The sequence below is a fragment of the Periophthalmus magnuspinnatus genome, chromosome 16 (genome assembly GCF_009829125.3).
Source record: "Periophthalmus magnuspinnatus isolate fPerMag1 chromosome 16, fPerMag1.2.pri, whole genome shotgun sequence".
In the NCBI taxonomy this organism is placed as follows: Eukaryota; Metazoa; Chordata; class Actinopteri; order Gobiiformes; family Gobiidae; genus Periophthalmus; species Periophthalmus magnuspinnatus.
The window spans coordinates 32,719,530-32,738,641 of NC_047141.1; the positions used below are offsets into that span (position 1 = coordinate 32,719,530).

The 19,112-nt window shown below is 41.7% G+C and overlaps 1 protein-coding gene across 2 annotated transcripts; it reads left to right on the forward strand.

The window, feature by feature from the left end:
• The first annotated feature begins 27 nt into the window (after positions 1-27).
• On the forward strand, positions 28-13,750 carry dedd1 (death effector domain-containing 1). Of its 2 annotated transcripts, none has more exons than XM_033980476.2 (6): positions 28-124; positions 422-588; positions 1,831-2,339; positions 3,146-3,274; positions 4,367-4,504; positions 12,175-13,750. In XM_033980476.2, exons 3-6 carry the CDS (start codon positions 1,865-1,867, stop codon positions 12,585-12,587), a joined length of 1,155 nt encoding a protein of 384 aa, XP_033836367.1. In that variant the 5' UTR covers positions 28-124; positions 422-588; positions 1,831-1,864; the 3' UTR covers positions 12,588-13,750. The 2 variants fall into 2 exon arrangements, with proteins under 2 accessions (XP_033836367.1, XP_055083677.1); XM_055227702.1 differs by having other exon boundaries at positions 99-124; positions 428-588.
• Positions 13,751-19,112: the final 5,362 nt, after the last annotated feature.

Consider the following 19,112-nt stretch of genomic DNA (forward strand, 5'->3'; position numbering starts at 1 on the left):
GTCTGTGCAGGCTGCAGGGGCTGGCGCATGCGCATTAGAACCTCCCTCTGATTGGTGCTCAAATCCACTGTCACTTCAGTCTTTATTTCTCGCATTTGCCAGAAGATCTACTCAGGAAATAACGGTCTGTACACAAATCCACTTTAAATCTTTTACGTAGCGTTTAACGTGTGTGTTTTAGCTAGCACTGTTAGCTGTCATTAGCTTAAACGCTTCCATTTCTGCAGCGAGTTTGACCTTTATGGTTTATTATGTCTAAACCGTAAAAACACTTTATTAAACATCATGTATCTCTTGGTAAAGCTAAACAAAGCGTCATTCCGTGTATTTCCGCGTGTTTTCATGTCTTTTTAGCCTTGTTCTGTCGTGTAAACTCTGTCATAACCGCACGTTTCTTGTGTTGTGTTTTTTTTGTTCTCAGGGACAGAAACGTGACTGGTTACGTAACCGCGCGGGCCTCTGGGTAATTTGATCCCGTGTCTGCAAAGATCAAACCTTATCATTAAAACAAACAGCTGCCTTTAAAGATACAGAGAGGAAGAGAACTGAGCACATTTACGCCTCAAGACGAAGAGCAAAGACACGCAGGTGAGTTAAATATGTGTTAGCTTAGCTCAGTGTTAGCTCAGTGTTAGCTTAGTGTTAGCTCAGTGTTAGCTTAGTGTTAGCTCAGTGTTAGCCTTCTGCTGCTAACTGCACAGAGCCACTTCAGCTAAACGTAAACAACAGCTGATCACGGCCTTAGCAACAGCTCTTTCTAGTAAATTCCATAAAAACGAGCGATTTGTTTGAGTTTCTTGTCCTGTTTGTAAGCTAACACAGGGTAACAGCTAACACAGTCAGCTGTTTTCTCAAATACACAGGCTATTTTTATGTTTTGAGGCTATTTTTCGGACAATTTCGGGTTTTTAATTGATGCCACAGCGTTTTAACTATTGGATTTCCGAACAGCACCGCACTTACCTGTATATGTTTATCATAATATAAGAAACAAGTAAGTAGATTTGTCTTTTCTGCTTGTTTTTAGACACATAGACATTTTTATGGGGTGGGGAAGACACTGTTTCAGAAAGATTGAAATTTATTTGTATCTTGTGTTTCAGAGATGGCACTATATCAGATTTTAGAGTTACAGTCATTGACCAAATAATCAAACAGTGAAAGTGTTATTATTATTATTATTTTAAATTCAGTTTTATGAAATTTAATGATCTGAATTATATCTTTGTGACATTAAAAACTGAGGAAATAGCACTTCACATTAAGGCTTATTTGGTTTTTATTTATTTTTGTTTATTTTCCTCACAAGTATTATTATTATTTTTTATTCATTTATATTTTTTATTTTTTTCTTCATACAATTACATTCTCACATGAATAATTGAATTCAGTTTAAGTTTATTTATACAGCACATTTAAAACAACTCCAGCTGACCATAAGTCCACAAAAAATCAAATACACAGATAGCACGATACATATATACACAGGAAAAGAACAATGAAATGGCAAGATCTAGTATTAAAAGCCAGGGGGAAGAAGTGACTAAACTGTATTAAAGCCTGCGAGGATTTGACAAGCAGAGGGAGGCTGCTCCATAGTCTGGACGCTTCCCCAAAAAGGCTCTGTTTGCTGTTTCACAATTGATGATTAACTGAATAATCTTGAAATTCCTCTATTGTAGGCCTATTGTTAAAATTAGAGAAAAACAACTCACCTAGTAGTTTTCTTTCGATGTTTTTAACAGGTGTGGACAAGCGGAAAACCATATAATACAGGGTGATCTAGGGTGATCTTAGTATTTGCATTACATTTGCTTGTCTCTTTTGCAGATTAAGGAGGTTGGGAAGAAATTTAACCCTGATCATGGCCATAGCACATCGCTTGAGCTATCCGTTCAGGAATCTCCACTGCTGGGAGGAAAACGAGTGCCTCAACTACTACGGCCTGCTGTCTCTTCATGAGGTTTTTGAAATAGTTGGTTCTCAGTTGACTGAAACTGACATCGAGGTGCTTTCTTTCCTTTTAAATGAAACTTGTACAGTGCAACACCCGCTTGATCCTACAGGCTGGACAGTGGAGCCGAGCGAGGACGATCCGGATGATGTGGGAGTGCGCCCGAGTCCTCAGCTTTTAAACTTGTGGCGACGATTTAACGTTAGCACGTCCCCACAGCCGATATTTGCCTCTCATAAGCCAAAAAGTGGCCTTGAGTTGTTGTTGGAGCTGGAGAAAAGAGGGTACATCAGTGAGGGCAACTTGGAGCCTTTACTACAGCTGCTCCGAGTCCTGACCCGTCACGACCTGCTCCCCTTTGTGTCCCATAAGAGAAGGAGGACAGGTGAGACGTGTGGATATAATGTAGTGTGTCTGTGTAATCCCTCAGTCGTCCAGGTTCGATTCTGGTCAGATTCTGGTCAGATTCTGATCAGATAAAAGGCAGTGTTCAGCAGTAATCTGACCAGAACTGAAGAAGCAGCCAAACGTCTTCACTCTGAAACTTTTTGTTCAGTTGTCAGAAATCAATTTTTATTATTATTATTTTTTTTTCAATGTAGCTGTGTTCACAAAAAACATGCAAGAGAGGGGAGCCAAATACACCGGTTTGCTCAAAACAAAATTACAGGCATAATACTTAGTTTCAACTTATGGATCAATAGATGGAAGTGCTGTCACAATACTGAAATTTATATAATAAGAAAAAAAGCCCAATACTTGGATACTGATACAGACTTTGATACCCTAATTATAATAAAACATTTTTTCTTTAAACAATAAAATATAGTTTCATATTCAACACTAAGACAATTCAAAAACCTTCCAGGATAGGTCCAACTATGTGCAATATATGGTATTTTTATCAGTACTAGTTTTAATATCAGTTGGCTTTTAATTTTTTACATTCTTTTGGACTCCCCTATTAGTCCCTCATCTATGAAGGGCCCCTCCTTGTTTGTTTCCAAAGTCCGTACAATTTCACCGACTACTTCAGATTAATCTATCACTTAATTTGCCGACACTAAAGTCTGCAGCGATCCAGTGTTTTTATTCTCATTTGAACAGCTCCAGTAGAAGGCTAAGGCATCCTAACAAAGAACAAAGGCCTTTTTTAAGGAGGATGTTGAGATTATGTTTTTATGTGTTAAGTTTCTCCAGAGAGAATCCAGCACTGGCGTGGAGCAGAGCACAGAGAGGTGATGTTCTCCTCGGGAATGCCCCAAACCTGCAGAGCCACTGAAATGCCTCTGTCCACTTTCACTCCACAGGGGAGATCAGGTAACCGGATTAAACTGTAGGCTGTCTGGTTTAGTAACCGGACTCAAATGTATGTTTTTAAGCAGTAAGCCAAGTACGTCTGTGAAAGGTCCTGTTCATGACTTCTGTTTCTTCTGCTTCAGGAAAATTCCCTTCATACAGTGAAATGCAAAGCTATTTGACAAATATAAATTACAGTAAACGATGGCACCTGCTTTTAAAGGGCCCATATTATTATTATTATTATTATATATTATTTTCTGGTCTGTTCTCATGTTGTTTCCTCATCACATACAGACCTGGAGTTGTGTTTTGTTTCATTCTCACATGTTTAACGCATAAACCTGCAAATTTAGGCTGCGTTCTTCTCTCAAACTGAAAACACTCTGTTCCACTGTGTTTTTAAACTCCAAACACCTTCACTAGAATCATTTGGATCATTTCACAGCTGGAATTTCCAAGATAAAAAGTATCTATCAATGTAAAAACTACCACTTCATGACATCACAAGGTGTCTACACCTCCAAACCTCAAAATGCTCTGTTCCAGACTAATAATAAAGTCTTACTCAAACATGACGTGAATGAAACAAAACACAACTTCATGAATGTTTTTGAGGAGGGAAATGTGTTAGAACATGACTTAAAGATCTCAAGAATCCATTTTGTGTAGTAATAGACCTTTTTACAACTGTTAAGGACAATATGTGTGTCCAATCTGGCATAAGATTGAATAAGAACTATGTTGAAACTACTATCTACAACTATTCCAGACAGTTGTTTTTCTGTCATGGTTGAACATCAGAGTGAAAGAAAAGGTTGAGTGGGCGGAGTTTGATGAAAACCACATAGAAATAACTTCCAATCAGTAGTATCTGGCAGTTCTTTATCTGGTTCATGGTTCAACATCAGCGTTAACCCCACCCACGTAGTTGCTTCTTTAAAGGCTCAAAATAAAACAGATCTTCACTCATGGTTCAAAATAGTCAGTGCTGGAAACCATAACCATGTTCCAGTCATGTCTATACCCTGTTCTGTTCTACTTCATCACTTTTAAAATCCAGTGTAGGGCGTCTGATGCTTTGTCTCTCATTGTATCCATGTTCTCCTCCAGGTTTGTACTCTCCTGTCCCTGGCGCATCTGCCCAGAAACGACGACGGAAGAGGGGGAACGGCTGGTCCCGAAAACCCAAGAAACTGGCCAAACCGAGCCAGCCTCCACCTCCCCCGGTCCCCCAGAGCGTCTCCTGTGGTAAGAACCAAACCTTCAGTTATATTTCACTTTGTTTTGGCCTTAACTTTTTACTGCATGCAGTCATTTTACACCCGATTACTGCACTCCTGTTTTATTTTTTCTCATTTTTCCATCACGTTTATCAAAACTCAAGTATTTAAAATGGCTGTGGTTGTGCCGTCGTGTTCTGACAGAGCACACACTCGTCATGTGCATGTTTACTGCATTCTTTAACGCCATCATGTCATTACACAGATATGTAAAACACAGTCTTCTACCTCAAACATGTCTCGGGCGACATGTAAAAACGTCAAAAACATGTCATCATTCTGGCTGTAAATTCAAGTGTAGGGCTGGGTACCTTTTTAAAAAAAAACAAAAAAAAAAAAACGACTGTACTTTTTGTTGCATCAAAAATCCAAGGACAAAATGGAGTCATAATGTTGAAATTTACAAAAAAAGAGTTTCACTAAAAACAGGGGTAACAGAACATTTTAAACAGTTTGCAGGTGTCCAAAACTATTACTGTTACTTTCCAATCACCAAGCATCTTAATTATTACTAACTCTTTGTAAGTGTAGAGACAAACGCAGTGGTTTTCTTTGGACCCTAAGAGCTGATTTTGAAATGACTGGGTTTCAGGTGGTGCAGATTCAGATGAAGTCGCACTGGACTATAAGTCTTATTTTTGGGGAAATTTATTTTACAAAATCTGAGACCAAGAACAGACATTTTATCTTTAAAGACAAGTTATAATAATAAGAATCAAATAGAGAACAACAGGCTGAATATCAGTACATCACGCTAACGTAACACATTTATATTTATTCAGCTCCATGAAGCACAGACAGAACTGAACACGTGTCTGGTTTGTTAACGTAAGATATTAACAGTTAATCAGATAAATAAAGAAGAAAAACAAGCAACAGGTTTACTCTGGATCTCACTCCAAATCAATAAATCCACTGAATTCTTCATCCTCGGTGTCACTTCTGAACAAATCCACCAACTCCAGAGGAAGATGGAGCGCCACTTCCTCTTCTGCGTGGCTGTCATCAAACTCAACAGAATACCATTTTCTTTTAGGGGATGTTCAGTCTTTCTCATGTCTTTTAAATCATTTGTCTGTTATTCGTGTGCATATCTTGAGTTAGTGAAATAAAAACCCATTTATATATACAGTCAAAATATATTTTACTTCAAAATACTTGTATACTGTCCCTTTTAATTTTTTTTAAAATTGTACCACTTATATTTTGTATATTTGAACCGTACCCAGCTCTACCCAGGTGCATTTCAAAATGGGAGTCTGTCCTTAAAGGGTTTGTGAGATCTCATGTTTGAAAACACTGCCACTAAACTCCAGCTCTTTACTCTTCGACTCTTATCCGTACATGTCAAAAAGCCACACAAACAGCCTCCCTTTCTCACCATGACAAAAACCCGAGCAAAATCAATACAAAAGTCTGAAATCTCACACTCGCAGCTCTTCAGATGTTCAGTGACTCCTCTCTACCCGACGTGGACTTCACATGTAACTTTTTCCAGGAGATTCTGTCGTCATATCTGTTTTATCATCCTTCTCATCTTCACCTCTTACAGCCACTACTTTTAGCTGCTAGGGATGTAACAAGATCCAAATCGCATAGTTAGGCCTGTCACGATGATGATTTCTGTACAGACTTAATCTTCAGTGTATGAAGCCGAAACCAGATATTTTTGAGTTCAGTTGTTATCGTGCGTACATTTATCTACATTTTGTTGCATTACAGAAAGATTTGAGCAGTAGAGAGTTGAATAAGTCTCTTCTCTGGATTATTATTGCTTGCACCAGTAGTTTTAGTATAAATTTTAATAGTTTTAGTAGTATTTTTCTTTGTAGCGATACAACGTGCTTCAAAATGTGTTATCGTGACAGGCCTGTGCATGGTAAAGTATCACATTATTCATCTGATATTTCTAGGGATGCACCGATCCGATACGATTCTGGTGCCAGATATCGACGCCGATACTGAAAAATGTGCTGGCTCAGATATCGGCTTCCAAATATCGATTCAGACGATATCCTGATTGGGCATAAACTGATGTAGTAATGCTTTTTTTTGGTCATAATCAATGTTTGAACTTTTATTCATAGAAAGAAGTTGTTACTCCAGAGCTAATTAACGGCTACATCACACATTTTATTTTTGTTTAAAGGAAATAAATGTTGTTTTCTGCCCTGGTATCGGTTGATATCGGCAGATCCTTAAAGCTACAAGTATCGGAACAGAAAAGGCTGGATTGGTGCATCCCTAGATTTTTCTCTCCTAAAGCCTCGACAAACCTTTAGAGCTGCTTGTTCTTATTTCATATTAAAATATTAAGACTGTAGAAGTAAAAGCTGTTCTCTGTTCCTCCTCCAACTCATCGTTTTGTCGTAGTGTCACAGTAAAATGCAGAAGTCCATATATATTTATTATAATGTCTTTTTTTTTTTTCCTGTTACATCCCTAACTGCTAGACACAGTAACTTAAAACCCTGCTGTCGTTAAGCCAACTTTTAAGCTCCATAAAACTGGATACAAAGATACAAGGAGTCGCTCTGTACACTACTGCCTCCTGTTTCTATACTTTTATTGAAACTACGAGCTAAAAAAAAAAAAAAAAGTGCTTGGTCCAGTTTGTAAAGTCCTAACATCAGCCGCTCATTGTGTGACTTGTGCTTTTCTGCCATATTATGACGTAAAGCTTGAATCCCGGCTCCGTAAATGACCTAACAAAAGGAGACTGGCCGCTCTTAGCTCTTGAGTTGAAATGTGCCTGTCCACGTGTTGCTGTCTTGACCCCACATCTGATCCCTTCAGGTTGACTCCACAGTGACTCTCAGTGATCGAATATTCGGAGACAGAGGGAGACTTGAGGAACAGTTCAAAACAGTCTCTCTGTGCGTACTCTCTGGGTTTCACATGCTCGCTCACTGCTTTGGGCCGTGCCGAAGGTAAACCGGCTCCTCCTTGTTCAGCAGGGAGGGGCTGCCACTGTGCTCACCTTTTACATTGATTATCACTTGTACCTTTTTAGCGCCCTGTTCCCTCTAAAGTCTTTCCGAGAATAATCTAGAACCACAAAAGCATGACGTAACTGCTCCATATATGCGCCACCCTCGACTCAAATTTGATGTTTGGATGCTAATAAAGGTGCACTATGTAACTTTTCTGTTTCTTTACACCACGTTCTTGCCTCCGTGGAGATGTTAGTTTGCCTGAAATGCTCCAGTATTGCACTAAACCTGCCAAGCGTGTGTTTATTAAATTATGGGTGGTTTTATTGCTCAAAATACCAGGCGTGCTTATTGTGAGCGCGCCTGCCTCTCCACAGATCTGGCTTGTAACTCGCTCTGATGGCGTCGCATGTTTTTGTAGATGTTTAATGTCATACTGTGGACCATTTCCAGGCAAAGCGGCATCATCTCCATGACCGTTGGTGAGAAAATTTCCATTGTGCAGCTTTAAACTCATGCGATGTAGCTTCACTGTTTGAGAAACCTGGAGCGTCCGTTTTAGATTAATGTCGTCACATGTGATTCGGTCTCTATTGTCCAGTCTCCAGGTCTGTGTCTGTCAAAGTGGTCAAACCCAAACGTGCAGTCACTCCAGTTAAACCAGTCCTTGAGCGAGTCTCCCATGAAACAGGCCATTCACTGTAATGTTTGCTAATGTCTGAAGGCTCATTTATGCTCCCATTTCGTACGTTAACTGATCCATCTGTTCCAAGCTGCATTTTTTTATTTTATTCCCAACCGTCAAGTCTGTGTTCTGTAAAAACGACCACCAGTGGGCGATCAAAGTCAGTTCTGAAGGTAACCAAAACAGAAGAAGAAAAACAATAGATCTAGTGACTTTTTAAAAGTTCTGCCTCCACGGTCGAGCCGTGTTCACTACCGTCTCCAGCGGTTGGCACATTTCACGAGGTCCGGGGGCAAAGGACTAACTGACGGACTGAAGCCCCTCATGTATCCGTGTGCGTTTCGAACATAGAGCATAAATGAGCTTGAGTCAAAGTAGACATTTCTTCATGATAAATGCCACAAAATGCAAGAGGAATTCCTGCTTATGTTGCTAGACCTCTGCTACCTCATGTGTGTAACAACCACAGAGAAAGAATCATGATTCACTGTTGGACAAAGCTGTTTATTTATATACAGGGTGTCTATAAAGTCTCTTGTGTGTGTGTATGTAAAACAAAAGCAATTGATGAGATTTGTTAATCAAATTTGTTCTGTCGGACTCAGTGGTTTCCAAAGTTTTGACCTCGTGAAGCACATCAAGACCGGACTGGATTTCTTGCCAGTAATGTCTCATATCTTTGTTCGATACATGACATTTTTAACACAGCCCCAAAGAATTGAATTAGCCCCTAAAAAAATGAGTACTCCTTGTTTATTAACGGATGCTTCTTTAAACAACAAGATTCCTGAAATACAAAAATGTAATGTAACCACTGAGTACAATAGACGTTACTCAGATAAAGCCTTAGACATCACCTGTCCCCCATCTATAAATCCACCCTCAAACCCAAAGCAAACAAAGGAAACAAAGAGAACAATACATCTAGCCAGTAGGCCCATTAAGGCTGAAACTAAACAAAAGCCGTTTCCAGTTTCAGTGTCGTTAGCGCCTCCTTCAGACAGATAAAAGGCAGTGTCCAGCAGGAATCTGACCAGAACTGAAGAAGCGGCTTGTAGGAGTGAAGACGTTTAGCTGCTCGTCCAAGCCGCGGCTTGGACGAGCAGCTAAACGTCTTCACTCCTACAACTTTTTGTCCAGATTTAACTTTGGCTTTTACTCCTGAGTACAATAGAACACATCTGATTAATCTATCTTATCAACAGCCTTTGTAATCACATTTTAAAATGGTAAAGAGACTTTGCGGACACCCCGTGGAGCTGATTTTGAAGTGTAAAAAGTCCATCTCCATATTGGAAAAGAAAACAGAGCTAATCGACTGTGTGAAACGGAGCAAATGGAAATTGTAAACTCAGAGTTGATTTAACCTGAGGAGCGTTTTGTGCTGTGCCTAATGGTGCTTTTCAGAGTTGACGTCACGATTTAGCCGCGCGCTCTGAGCTCGGACAAACAAACCACTTTGGCCCATTCGCTTTTATAACGCGTCTGTGAGGAGCTGTGTTTCTTTGGTTCAAACGTCTTCACCACACATCTTCTGAAATAATGAGTGCACAAAAGTGGCTCTGTGAAGATGAGCCTTATACTGATGCGTCATACCTCCACGTTGAAGCTTGTAGGTTCTTTTTTTATCGAGTTTCTTGTTCGTGGTCTGTATCAAACTTCTTAGCAGGCCAGTCACGAAGTTCGACATATCGCTGAAGAAAATATAGACGATAAACGATAATACGGAAACTGGTTTATGCCACAAAAACCTGAAAGTATGAGTACAAAAAAGCTTTAGAAGTGTTCAAAATATCAGGAAGAAACGCGTAGTAGAAAGTTATTATTAGTTATTCAACCTCGTGAAGCTCAAATCTTATCGTAAAACACAAAAATAACTAAATGTTCTCCACTAGTCCAAGAAAAACATCCCCCTGATAAACACCGACCCTCAAAAACCACTGTTCCATGTAACGTCTAACTCGATATCGTGATTATCATGACACGCCTACTTCTTAGACGCAGGACAACAGCCAGCGTCTTTGTTGTATTTTGTTGTGCGTAGTGATCGAGGGTTGTAAGAGGTCGACTTTGAAATGTCCAGGATGAATATTTGGAGAACAAAATGGCTTCCCCAGCTCCCCTCGAGTGTGTCGTGTGCTTTGTTTGTCCGACGAGGATCCGTTAAACGCATTGAACCGTGACGTCCCCCCAAAAAATATTACTCTCAACTCTGAAAAGTGCGATCGTATAAAGTCTAAAGTCGTCCCATGTCCAACCCACCTGTGCTTTTCTCTTGTCTCCCTTCTCTATTCGCAGTAAAAGATCCAACGGTGTGTCAGGAAACTGTATGCGCTCACACCAAGAGAACTCTAAACGCTCACAAAAGGGTTCAAACTCCTGAGTGAATGTTGTAGGGGACAGAGAGAGGGCTCTGGCTGCTCCTCTTTGCACTCCCCAACTCCTCACTCACTCAGTGGTTGAGCAGAAAAATGGATCGATAAAGAGTTGAAGCTCTCCATGCCAAGTGACTCCTCGTAAATGGGTACTTAAGTTTTTTTTTGCTATTCTGTGAGTTGGAGGAAGCCAAACGGACCGGGCGTTTTAAAGAGAAAATGAAAGCTGTGCTTCCTAATGTCCTGTCTAAGTGGATGTCTCTGTGTCTGATGAAGCGTGAAGTGCTCTGTAACCCTAACAAAATGACTATCGCTGTGTTCCAGTGGTTTTAAATGGCCCTCTCCTCTGTGCCACTATCTCGAGCGCCATCGTGTGCACTACCAAATGGGATGGATCCATAAATACAGCAATTACATAAAGGCCAGGTATTTATTGTAGCTCTAGGCCTTGATGTAATGAGCCGCAAGGTTATACTGTTAGAACTCCCATTATTTATACAATACCAGTGACCTGCTACTGCTAAATAGGGAATTAGCTTTGGGCTGTTACGATGACGCCCTGTCACAGCAGCAGATATGACACAGCAACACTGCCAAAGGCCTTAAGGGTTTTTTATGCTTTTGAACTCCAGTTTGTAACCTAATTTATGTTTTTCAACTGTAGATCATATTGAAAATTGGACTTAAACATAATCTATTTAAGTACATTTCTATTTAAGACACTTTGACACGGTTTTTTGACGCTCTAATGAAGGCCTTTTCCTCAGAGTGTTTATATTCACTGGATGTGCCACTGTTGCCCAGACTGAATATTTCACATTTTCCAGCTAACTCTATAGAAAAAGTAGCTGTTTCCTTGTGATTTGCATAAACTTGTCCCCATGAGGACGTCTTTTAAAAGAGATTGTAGCGTAAGAACATGCTGTACCTGATTGTAATGGTAACTATTTCACCTGGAGGGCCGAGGGGCAGATCTTTGTTGCAGCAGTCTACAGTCGCTGGTTCCTCTCGGAGCTCCTGAATATTGAGGAGGATCAGCCGTGCTTTGGCTCAGGACAGTATGTATCCTCTGCTCTTTCTCGCTGTGCTGTTGCATGACCACCAAACCCGATACTGTGGGACTCCAGCGCCCCCTGCCTTTGCCCAGTCTAACTAATCCCACATATAAGGACGCACTTCAGAGCCTAACTTTCCATCAGTGTCCATACTACAGGGTGAACCTTAAGTTTTCACGTGAAGAGTTTTTTTCAATCTGAAAGTCCCTAACTGAGGAGATTGCTTTGTGCTCCAAAATGTTCTGAAAAAAAAAAAAAAAAAGCTCATTGTTGCACCAACTCAATTGAAACTTCCACTTCTCCCCTGCTGAATATTTGCGTTTATGCCTGGCCCTAATGCAAAGTACGTAATCAGTCACCTCATTGAGAAAGAGGACCTTTTTAAAAATCCCTCTTGCTCTTAAGCTCTTTGTATTTCTGTACTGAAATACTGTGACTGTTTTGACTTGACGGCTGCTTTAAGTTTCTCCAGTGGTTCTAATGTTTGTTTTTGTTTCTTGGCTCTTCTCTCCTTTGTCTCCTCCTCCTCTGTCCCTCCCTTTTGTTCTCTCTCTCCTACCTCTCTCCTCCTCCTGCCTCTCCTTTCCCAGACGTGCGACTGCGTGTGCGTGCCGAGTACCTGGAGCACGAGTCGGCTCTACGTAACGGCGTGGCGTCAGACAAGCGGCAGCCCCTGGAGCGTCAGTTCGAGCTGTTCAGTCAGGCCAACTCGGTCCTGAGGTCCAGAAACCTCGGCTCCATCGTGTGCGACATCAAGTTCACGGAGCTGGGTAACCTGCACGCGTTCTGGGCCGACTACCAGAGCGGCGCTTTGCTGGAGGCGCTCAAAGGCGTGTTCATCACAGACTCTCTGAGGAGCGCGGCGGGCAGCGAGGGCGTGCGGCTACTCATCAGCGTGGACCAGGACGACTACGAGGAGGGCTGTCGTCTGCTCATGGCCGGTAAAGGGCCGCACGCAGAGCCGGGGCAGGGTCAAAGGTCACAGATGTGCTGGACTGTGTAAAGACGGGACATTCTAACGGGGAACGAGGCCAAGAATCAGAAAAAGTGCTGAGGACTTTGTGTCAGGCCTGTTTAGACACTATTTTCAGTCTGTCACGTAACCACTAGATGGCAGCACTTACCATCTCATTTTGTTAAACGGGGCCTTTCATTTAGACTATTTCAAATGCTCTTTAACAGCCATAAATAATAATTTGCTAATAATTAAAATATCTAGATTAGTAAATAAAATGCACTGGTGCTTTTTTTTGTACAAAATCACTTTGGGTCAATGTTTTATCGTGACGAAATATGTTATTAATATATTCTTTTTAGTTTAGTGTTTTTGAATATCAAGACTGACTTCTTTCTTTTTGGTTTGTAATAAATAACAAACTTACTAAAAGTGCCAGTTTTAAATCTGAACTGCAACTCAAAAAAAAAAAAAAAAATCTGCCAAAGAAAAGTTGACGTTTTAGAAATCTTGATTTTTTTTATTTTTTTTTGACCAGTCGCAAATGGGGTTTTCCCGGAGAAGATTCGTGTCCAACTTTAAAGTGAAACTCTGGATCACAAACATTAGGGGTCTGAGCTCTGTCCCGTGATAACCTGCTTGGTGATTGCGGTGTGCAGTGGATACAGCAGATGACAGCCGTGATTAGGACCAGGCGTCACTAGACCATGGCAGATTCATCATCGCAGCCTTGTCAACAGCTCCGCGGATAACGCAACCACGGCTGTGTCCGAGCTCCCGGCGAGGCCTCTGCGAGTACTGCTCTCAGCGAGTAAAGCACAGGACGCTGCGGCGGTCAATAGAAGTGATGTTGGGGAGATCAAAATCAAAAGTGCACATCCCAGCTCCACTCAGCCCTGCGATGTCGCCCAGCAGAAAGGCTCACAGACAGCGGCCGACTCACCCTGCTGGAACTAATGCCTGGACTTGACTCATCGAGGAGGATCAATAAGGCCCAGTGTAAGTCCCCTCATACGGACTCGACTTAAGCAGCTCTGCCGCCGCCCGCGACTCTGCTCCACCCCAACGCCCCAAACGGACTCTTTATTTCATACGCTTTTGTATCAGTTGTATATTTGTACCTTAACAATGGAAAAAAGACTTCAGGGCGACATTTTTGTTAAAGAAATTTGTATTTCTTTTGTGTAAATATTAAATATTGCTGTTGAAAACTCGGTGATAAATCATGTTTTTGTTTATGTTCTACTTTTTATGTTTTTATTGTTTCAAACAGGTTTAGGTCTGAGAATGAAACTGAAGTCACTACGGCTGTGCTCATCTTTACACATATTACAATGTTTGGGACTAGACCCTGGACTAGACCTGGACTAGAACTAGACCAAGAACTAGACCTGGGCCAGACCCTGAACTACAGCTGGAACTACCTGGACTAGACCAAGTTTATATTAGGACTTAACTTTGTGTTCACATTTGTCTTGAACCAAGTTGAACAGTCGACATAATGCACATTTAGCTGTTTATTTTATTATTTTACACAGACTTTATTCCATGTCACTGGACTGAGAATTCACTTTTCATTTTAAAATCATAGTTAGAACAAAATATTGGAGCTTTAAGACGGATCAATCAAATCAAAATTGCAATTTGAATGAATCCAATTGGCAACGACAACCACAACATCCTGTCTTCTGTGTAAATCTACTCACTGTAAATCTTAAATTCTTGTGTAGTTTGCAGTTTTATTTTTGAACTTTGAACAGAATCCTGAAACATAAATTCCAAATCTAATTGCAGAGCTGCTCAGAAAAATCCAAATAAATATTTTTCCCAAATGGTTCAGTTCTACCTAAAACACTGAACTGAACAAATCCATTTCTGAACTCGGTTGAATAAATGTTTCGTGTTGCACCGGGACGTCAGACCCTCCCTCGCTCCCTCCAGGGGCCGACACACGGCGCTCCTAAACGCTCCGTAGAGCTCCACTGAGCACAGGTCACTGTGGAGCACCCCCCTAATGGGCTCGAGGAGCTGCAAGATGGCGGCGTGATCAAACCAAAGAATTATGTTCCTGCTGTGCTTTTTCCAAACTCACAGCCACATCACGACCTGGGCATTTATACGGAGATTACACCCTCAGAAAGTAGATCCAGAACTAGACCTGGGCCAGATTACACCCTCAGATTACACCCTCAGAAAATATACCCGGAACTAGACCTGGGTCAGATTACACCTTCAGTTTACACCCTCAGAAAGTAGACCCAGAACTAGACCTGGGTCAGATTACACCTTCAGTTTACACCCTCAGAAAGTAGACCCAGAACTAGACCTGGGCCAGATTACGCCCTCAGAAAATAGACCCGGAACTAGACCTGGGCCAGATTACGCCCTCAGATTACACCCTTAGAAACTAGACCTGGGTCAGATTACACCCACAGATTACATCCTCAGAAAATAGACCCGGAACTAGATCTGGGCCAGATTACCCCCTCATATTACACCCTCAGATTATAGCCTCACTTTACACCCTCAGATTACACCCTCACTTTACACCCTCAGATTATACCCTCAGATTACACCCTCAGATTATACCCTCAAATTACCCCCTCAGATTACACCCTCATATTACACCCTCAGATTACACCCTCAGATTATATCCTCACTTTACACCCTCATATTACACCCTCACTTTATACCCTCAGATTACACCCTCACTTTATACCCTCAAATTACCCCCTCAGATTACACCCTCATATTACACCCTCAGATTATATCCTCACTTTACACCCTCAGATTACACCCTCACTTTACACCCTCAGATTATACCCTCAGATTACACCCTCAGATTATACCCTCAAATTACCCCCTCAGATTACACCCTCAGATTATATCCTCACTTTACACCCTCATATTACACCCTCACTTTTTACCCTCAGATTACATCCTCAGATTACACCCTCACTTTATACCCTCAGATTACATCCTCACTTTATACCCTCATATTATACCCTCAGATTACACCCTCAGATTACACCCTCTCCATCTCTGTTTCCAGATGAATCGCTGGACTGTGTTTAATTATGCACGAGCGTGGAGCCTCTGATCTTTGAAGGCGTCGGTTTTAACTGGGCCTCTCTGGACATTATGAAGCTTCTGATGTAAACGACCCCAGTCCTTAAACACATAAATAAATAACGAGCTCTTTGAAGCGTCATCTCGTTGAACTTCCAGGTCCAAAGCCGACGATGCAAACGGACTTTGAAATGCAGAAATGTGCTCGGCTCGATTTATTTTTGTAAAGCGCTAAATCACAGCAGAAGAAACATAAAATGAATCAGCAGAAAATAAGTAAATAAACCGCCGCAGATACATGTCGATACCAGGGAATTCACTTAATATTCGATACTGATTACGATACCACGATGAAGATAAAAAAGTAATAAATTGTAAATAAATAGTAGTACTTCCTGGATGTTTGCATGAGGCTTGTACTAGCTCTAATAAAGTAAAAAAAAACAACACAAAAACAGCTCAAATTTTGTCCTGTTAATGTGTTTTTTTTTTGTTGTTTTTTTGCAGTATCGATACTTGCTCAAATGAGAATCTAGTTTAGATTTTTTGCGTAGTGATCAGTATCAGACTTTCGACACTTTTGACGACTTTATGACCATCTAAAACTAAATATTTTATGTTTTGTCTGTGGACAGTCCTCAAAATGTCGCCCGTAACAGGAAGTCACCAAAAGAAACGCCCAAATATGGACAACTGAAATAAGAGGCACTTTTATAACACTTCAGAGTGACGTCCATTGTTTTGCCTGGAATGTTCCGCAGTATGTTTTAAATTTGCTATCACCAGGCCAAGAAGAAGGGCAGATCTGCGGAGAGGCGAGGCTGCTGAGTGTAAGAATGCATGTTTCTCTATGTATTTTTAAGCAAGAACTGATTCATATTCATTCATTTTAAAGATTTCAGCCTTGATTTTAATTCCAAATAAAATGTGATTTATTGATTGTGTTAAGCAGGTTTAAAGCCAGATGCCCTTCCTTAAAATGTAGTTATTTTTAATTCATTATGCAAATTATCAAACAGCTTTTTATGCAAATTTAAACTTTAAAACTTTAAAGTTTCCACTGACCCCGCCCCTTTGACTGTGTGTTCTTCTAAACACTCTTCTCTTTATCTTTTATCCGTCCCCCGGCGCCGCAGAGGAGCAGATCTGACCCGGGGGTAGAGCCTGACGGGGCAGAGTCCAGCCTGACGGGGCAGAGTCCAGCCTGTCCAGAGTGTGTTTGATGGGCAGTGCCCCGGGCCGGCCTCAGGGACACGGGAGGTTTGTGAGGAGCTTGTTCACACCTCACCCGCCCCAGAGCAGAGCCAAGTGTGCGACGCCAACGGGACAAACGCAGAGCTGCTGCCACGTGTGAGCCACGAGTGTGTGTGTGTGTGTGTGTGTTTATTTGTGTGTGTGTGTTTGTGTTTATTTGTGTTTGTGTTTGTTTGTGTTTACAGTGGGTCTATAGTCGCAAACCAAAGAACACTTTCAGAGAGGTACACCAGCGACAAACGGGACTAAACCAGGACTAAACCAGGACTAAACCAGGACTAAACCAGGACTAAAAATGGACTAAACCAGGACTAAACCAGGACTAAACCAGGACTAAACCAGGACTAAAAATGGACTAAACCAGGACTAAACCAGGACTAAACCAGGACTAAACCAGGACTAAACCAGGACTAAACCTGGACTAAACCAGGACTAAACCAGGACTAAACCTGGACTAAACCTGGACTAAACCTGGACTAAACCTGGACCAAAATGATGAGTAAATAAAATAAACTTTAAAAATCCAACGAAAAACTGTCCAAGTTCCACCTGAAGAAGCCGCACAGAGAAACACTGGATTTACTTTTTTATGTGAAGATGAAAACTCTTTTGTCATCATTATTAAAATATGTTAAAACTGTGCAATACGACTGTAGATTAAAAAAAAAGTAAATAATAATAAATCACACATAAATAATAAAAATGTAAAACAAAAATAACCCGGAGAGTTAAACTGATATTAAAACTCTTTTTCAGGAGAGTCCAGACCCGAGAACAAGCAAAACACGAAGAAACACCCAGAATCAAACCCAGGACCTGCTCATGTGAGGTAAGAGCACCACCCACTGCACCGACCACTGCACCACCAACTACACCGACAACTGCACCACCCACTGCAAAAAAGTGTATTATTATTATTATAAAATCTGTTTAAATGTGAAACCTGTCTATATATCCTGATATAATCGTTTATCGTGATTATTTCGGCCGTGATAATCGTACTCCCACAGATTAATATTGTCATCGTGTCCTTGTGCAAGACACTTAACCCCCCTCGCCCCAGTGTGTGTGTGTGTGTGGGTGTGTGTGTGTGTGTGTTTCCTTCATGTAAAGCTCGTTTGAGAGACTTGAAGTTTGAAAAGCGCTGCACAAAAACAAAAACGTTTTACTGTAAACTCGACAAAAATCTGCACCCAGGGCCAGCTCTGACTACAAGCAGAATAATCAGCTGCTTAGGGCCCCAAGGCCACTAGGGGGCCCCCAAGAACCCATACAGTTGTACTGAAAATAACATAATATGTAAAGTTGTACTATAAAGAGATCTCTGGTGTTTACAGCAGAATAAATGTCCCTCTCTCTAAGATTATATTTGTTTTGTACAAATATAAGCCGCAGGTTTTTGTGTTGAAACATGTGACATTTACACAGAAAGACGATGCACTGAAGGGCTTTTTTTATTTTTTTATTTAGGAACTTTTTTAATTTAGGACTTTTTTCTTTTTCTTTTTTAAACTGTGTCTAAAAAGCATCAGTTCATCTTTCCCCATGTCTCACTTTTGCATTTACTGTTAGAGCGCCCCCCAGTGGCCGTCAGGCAGTAAAAAAATCTATAAATTAGCCGCACTGTTGTAAAAGCCGCAGGGTTCAGAGCGTGGGGGGGGGGGGGGGGGAAGTAGCGGCTTATTGTCTGAAATTTACGGTAAATAGAAACAACTGGACAAAGTGACGAGAGTCAGACCATCGTCAAATGTGAATCACTGACAGATGAGTTCAGAGACATCCACAGTTTAGGGCCCCGGACACACACTCCGCTCCTCAGGGCCCCGGACACACACTCTGCTCAGGGCCCCGGACGCACACTCACACTCTGCTCAGGGCCCCAGACACACACACTCCGCTCAGGGCCCCAGACACACACACACTCCGCTCAGGGCCCCAGACACACAGACACACACTCCGCTCAGGGCCCCAGACACACACTCACACTCTGCTCAGGGCCCCAGACACACAGACACACACTCCGCTCAGGTCCCCAGACACTCACACTCCGCTCAGGTCCCCAGACACACACTCACACTCCGCTCAGGGCCCCAGACACACACACTCCGCTCAGGGCCCCAGACGCACACTCTGCTCCTCAGGGCCCCAGACACACACACTCCGCTCGGGGCCCCAGACACACACACTCCGCTCAGGGCCCCAGACACACACTCTGCTCCTCAGGGCCCCAGACACACACACTCCGCTCAG

Coding starts and splice junctions, on each gene's coding strand:
- dedd1 (XM_033980476.2), top strand. CDS start 1,865: ATGGCCATAGCACATCGCTTGAGCTATCCGTTCAGGAATCTCCACTGC. Junction 2,340..3,145: donor CCATAAGAGAAGGAGGACAG/GTGAGACGTGTG, acceptor TTATGTGTTAAG/TTTCTCCAGAGAGAATCCAG. Junction 3,275..4,366: donor CACTCCACAGGGGAGATCAG/GTAACCGGATTA, acceptor GTTCTCCTCCAG/GTTTGTACTCTCCTGTCCCT.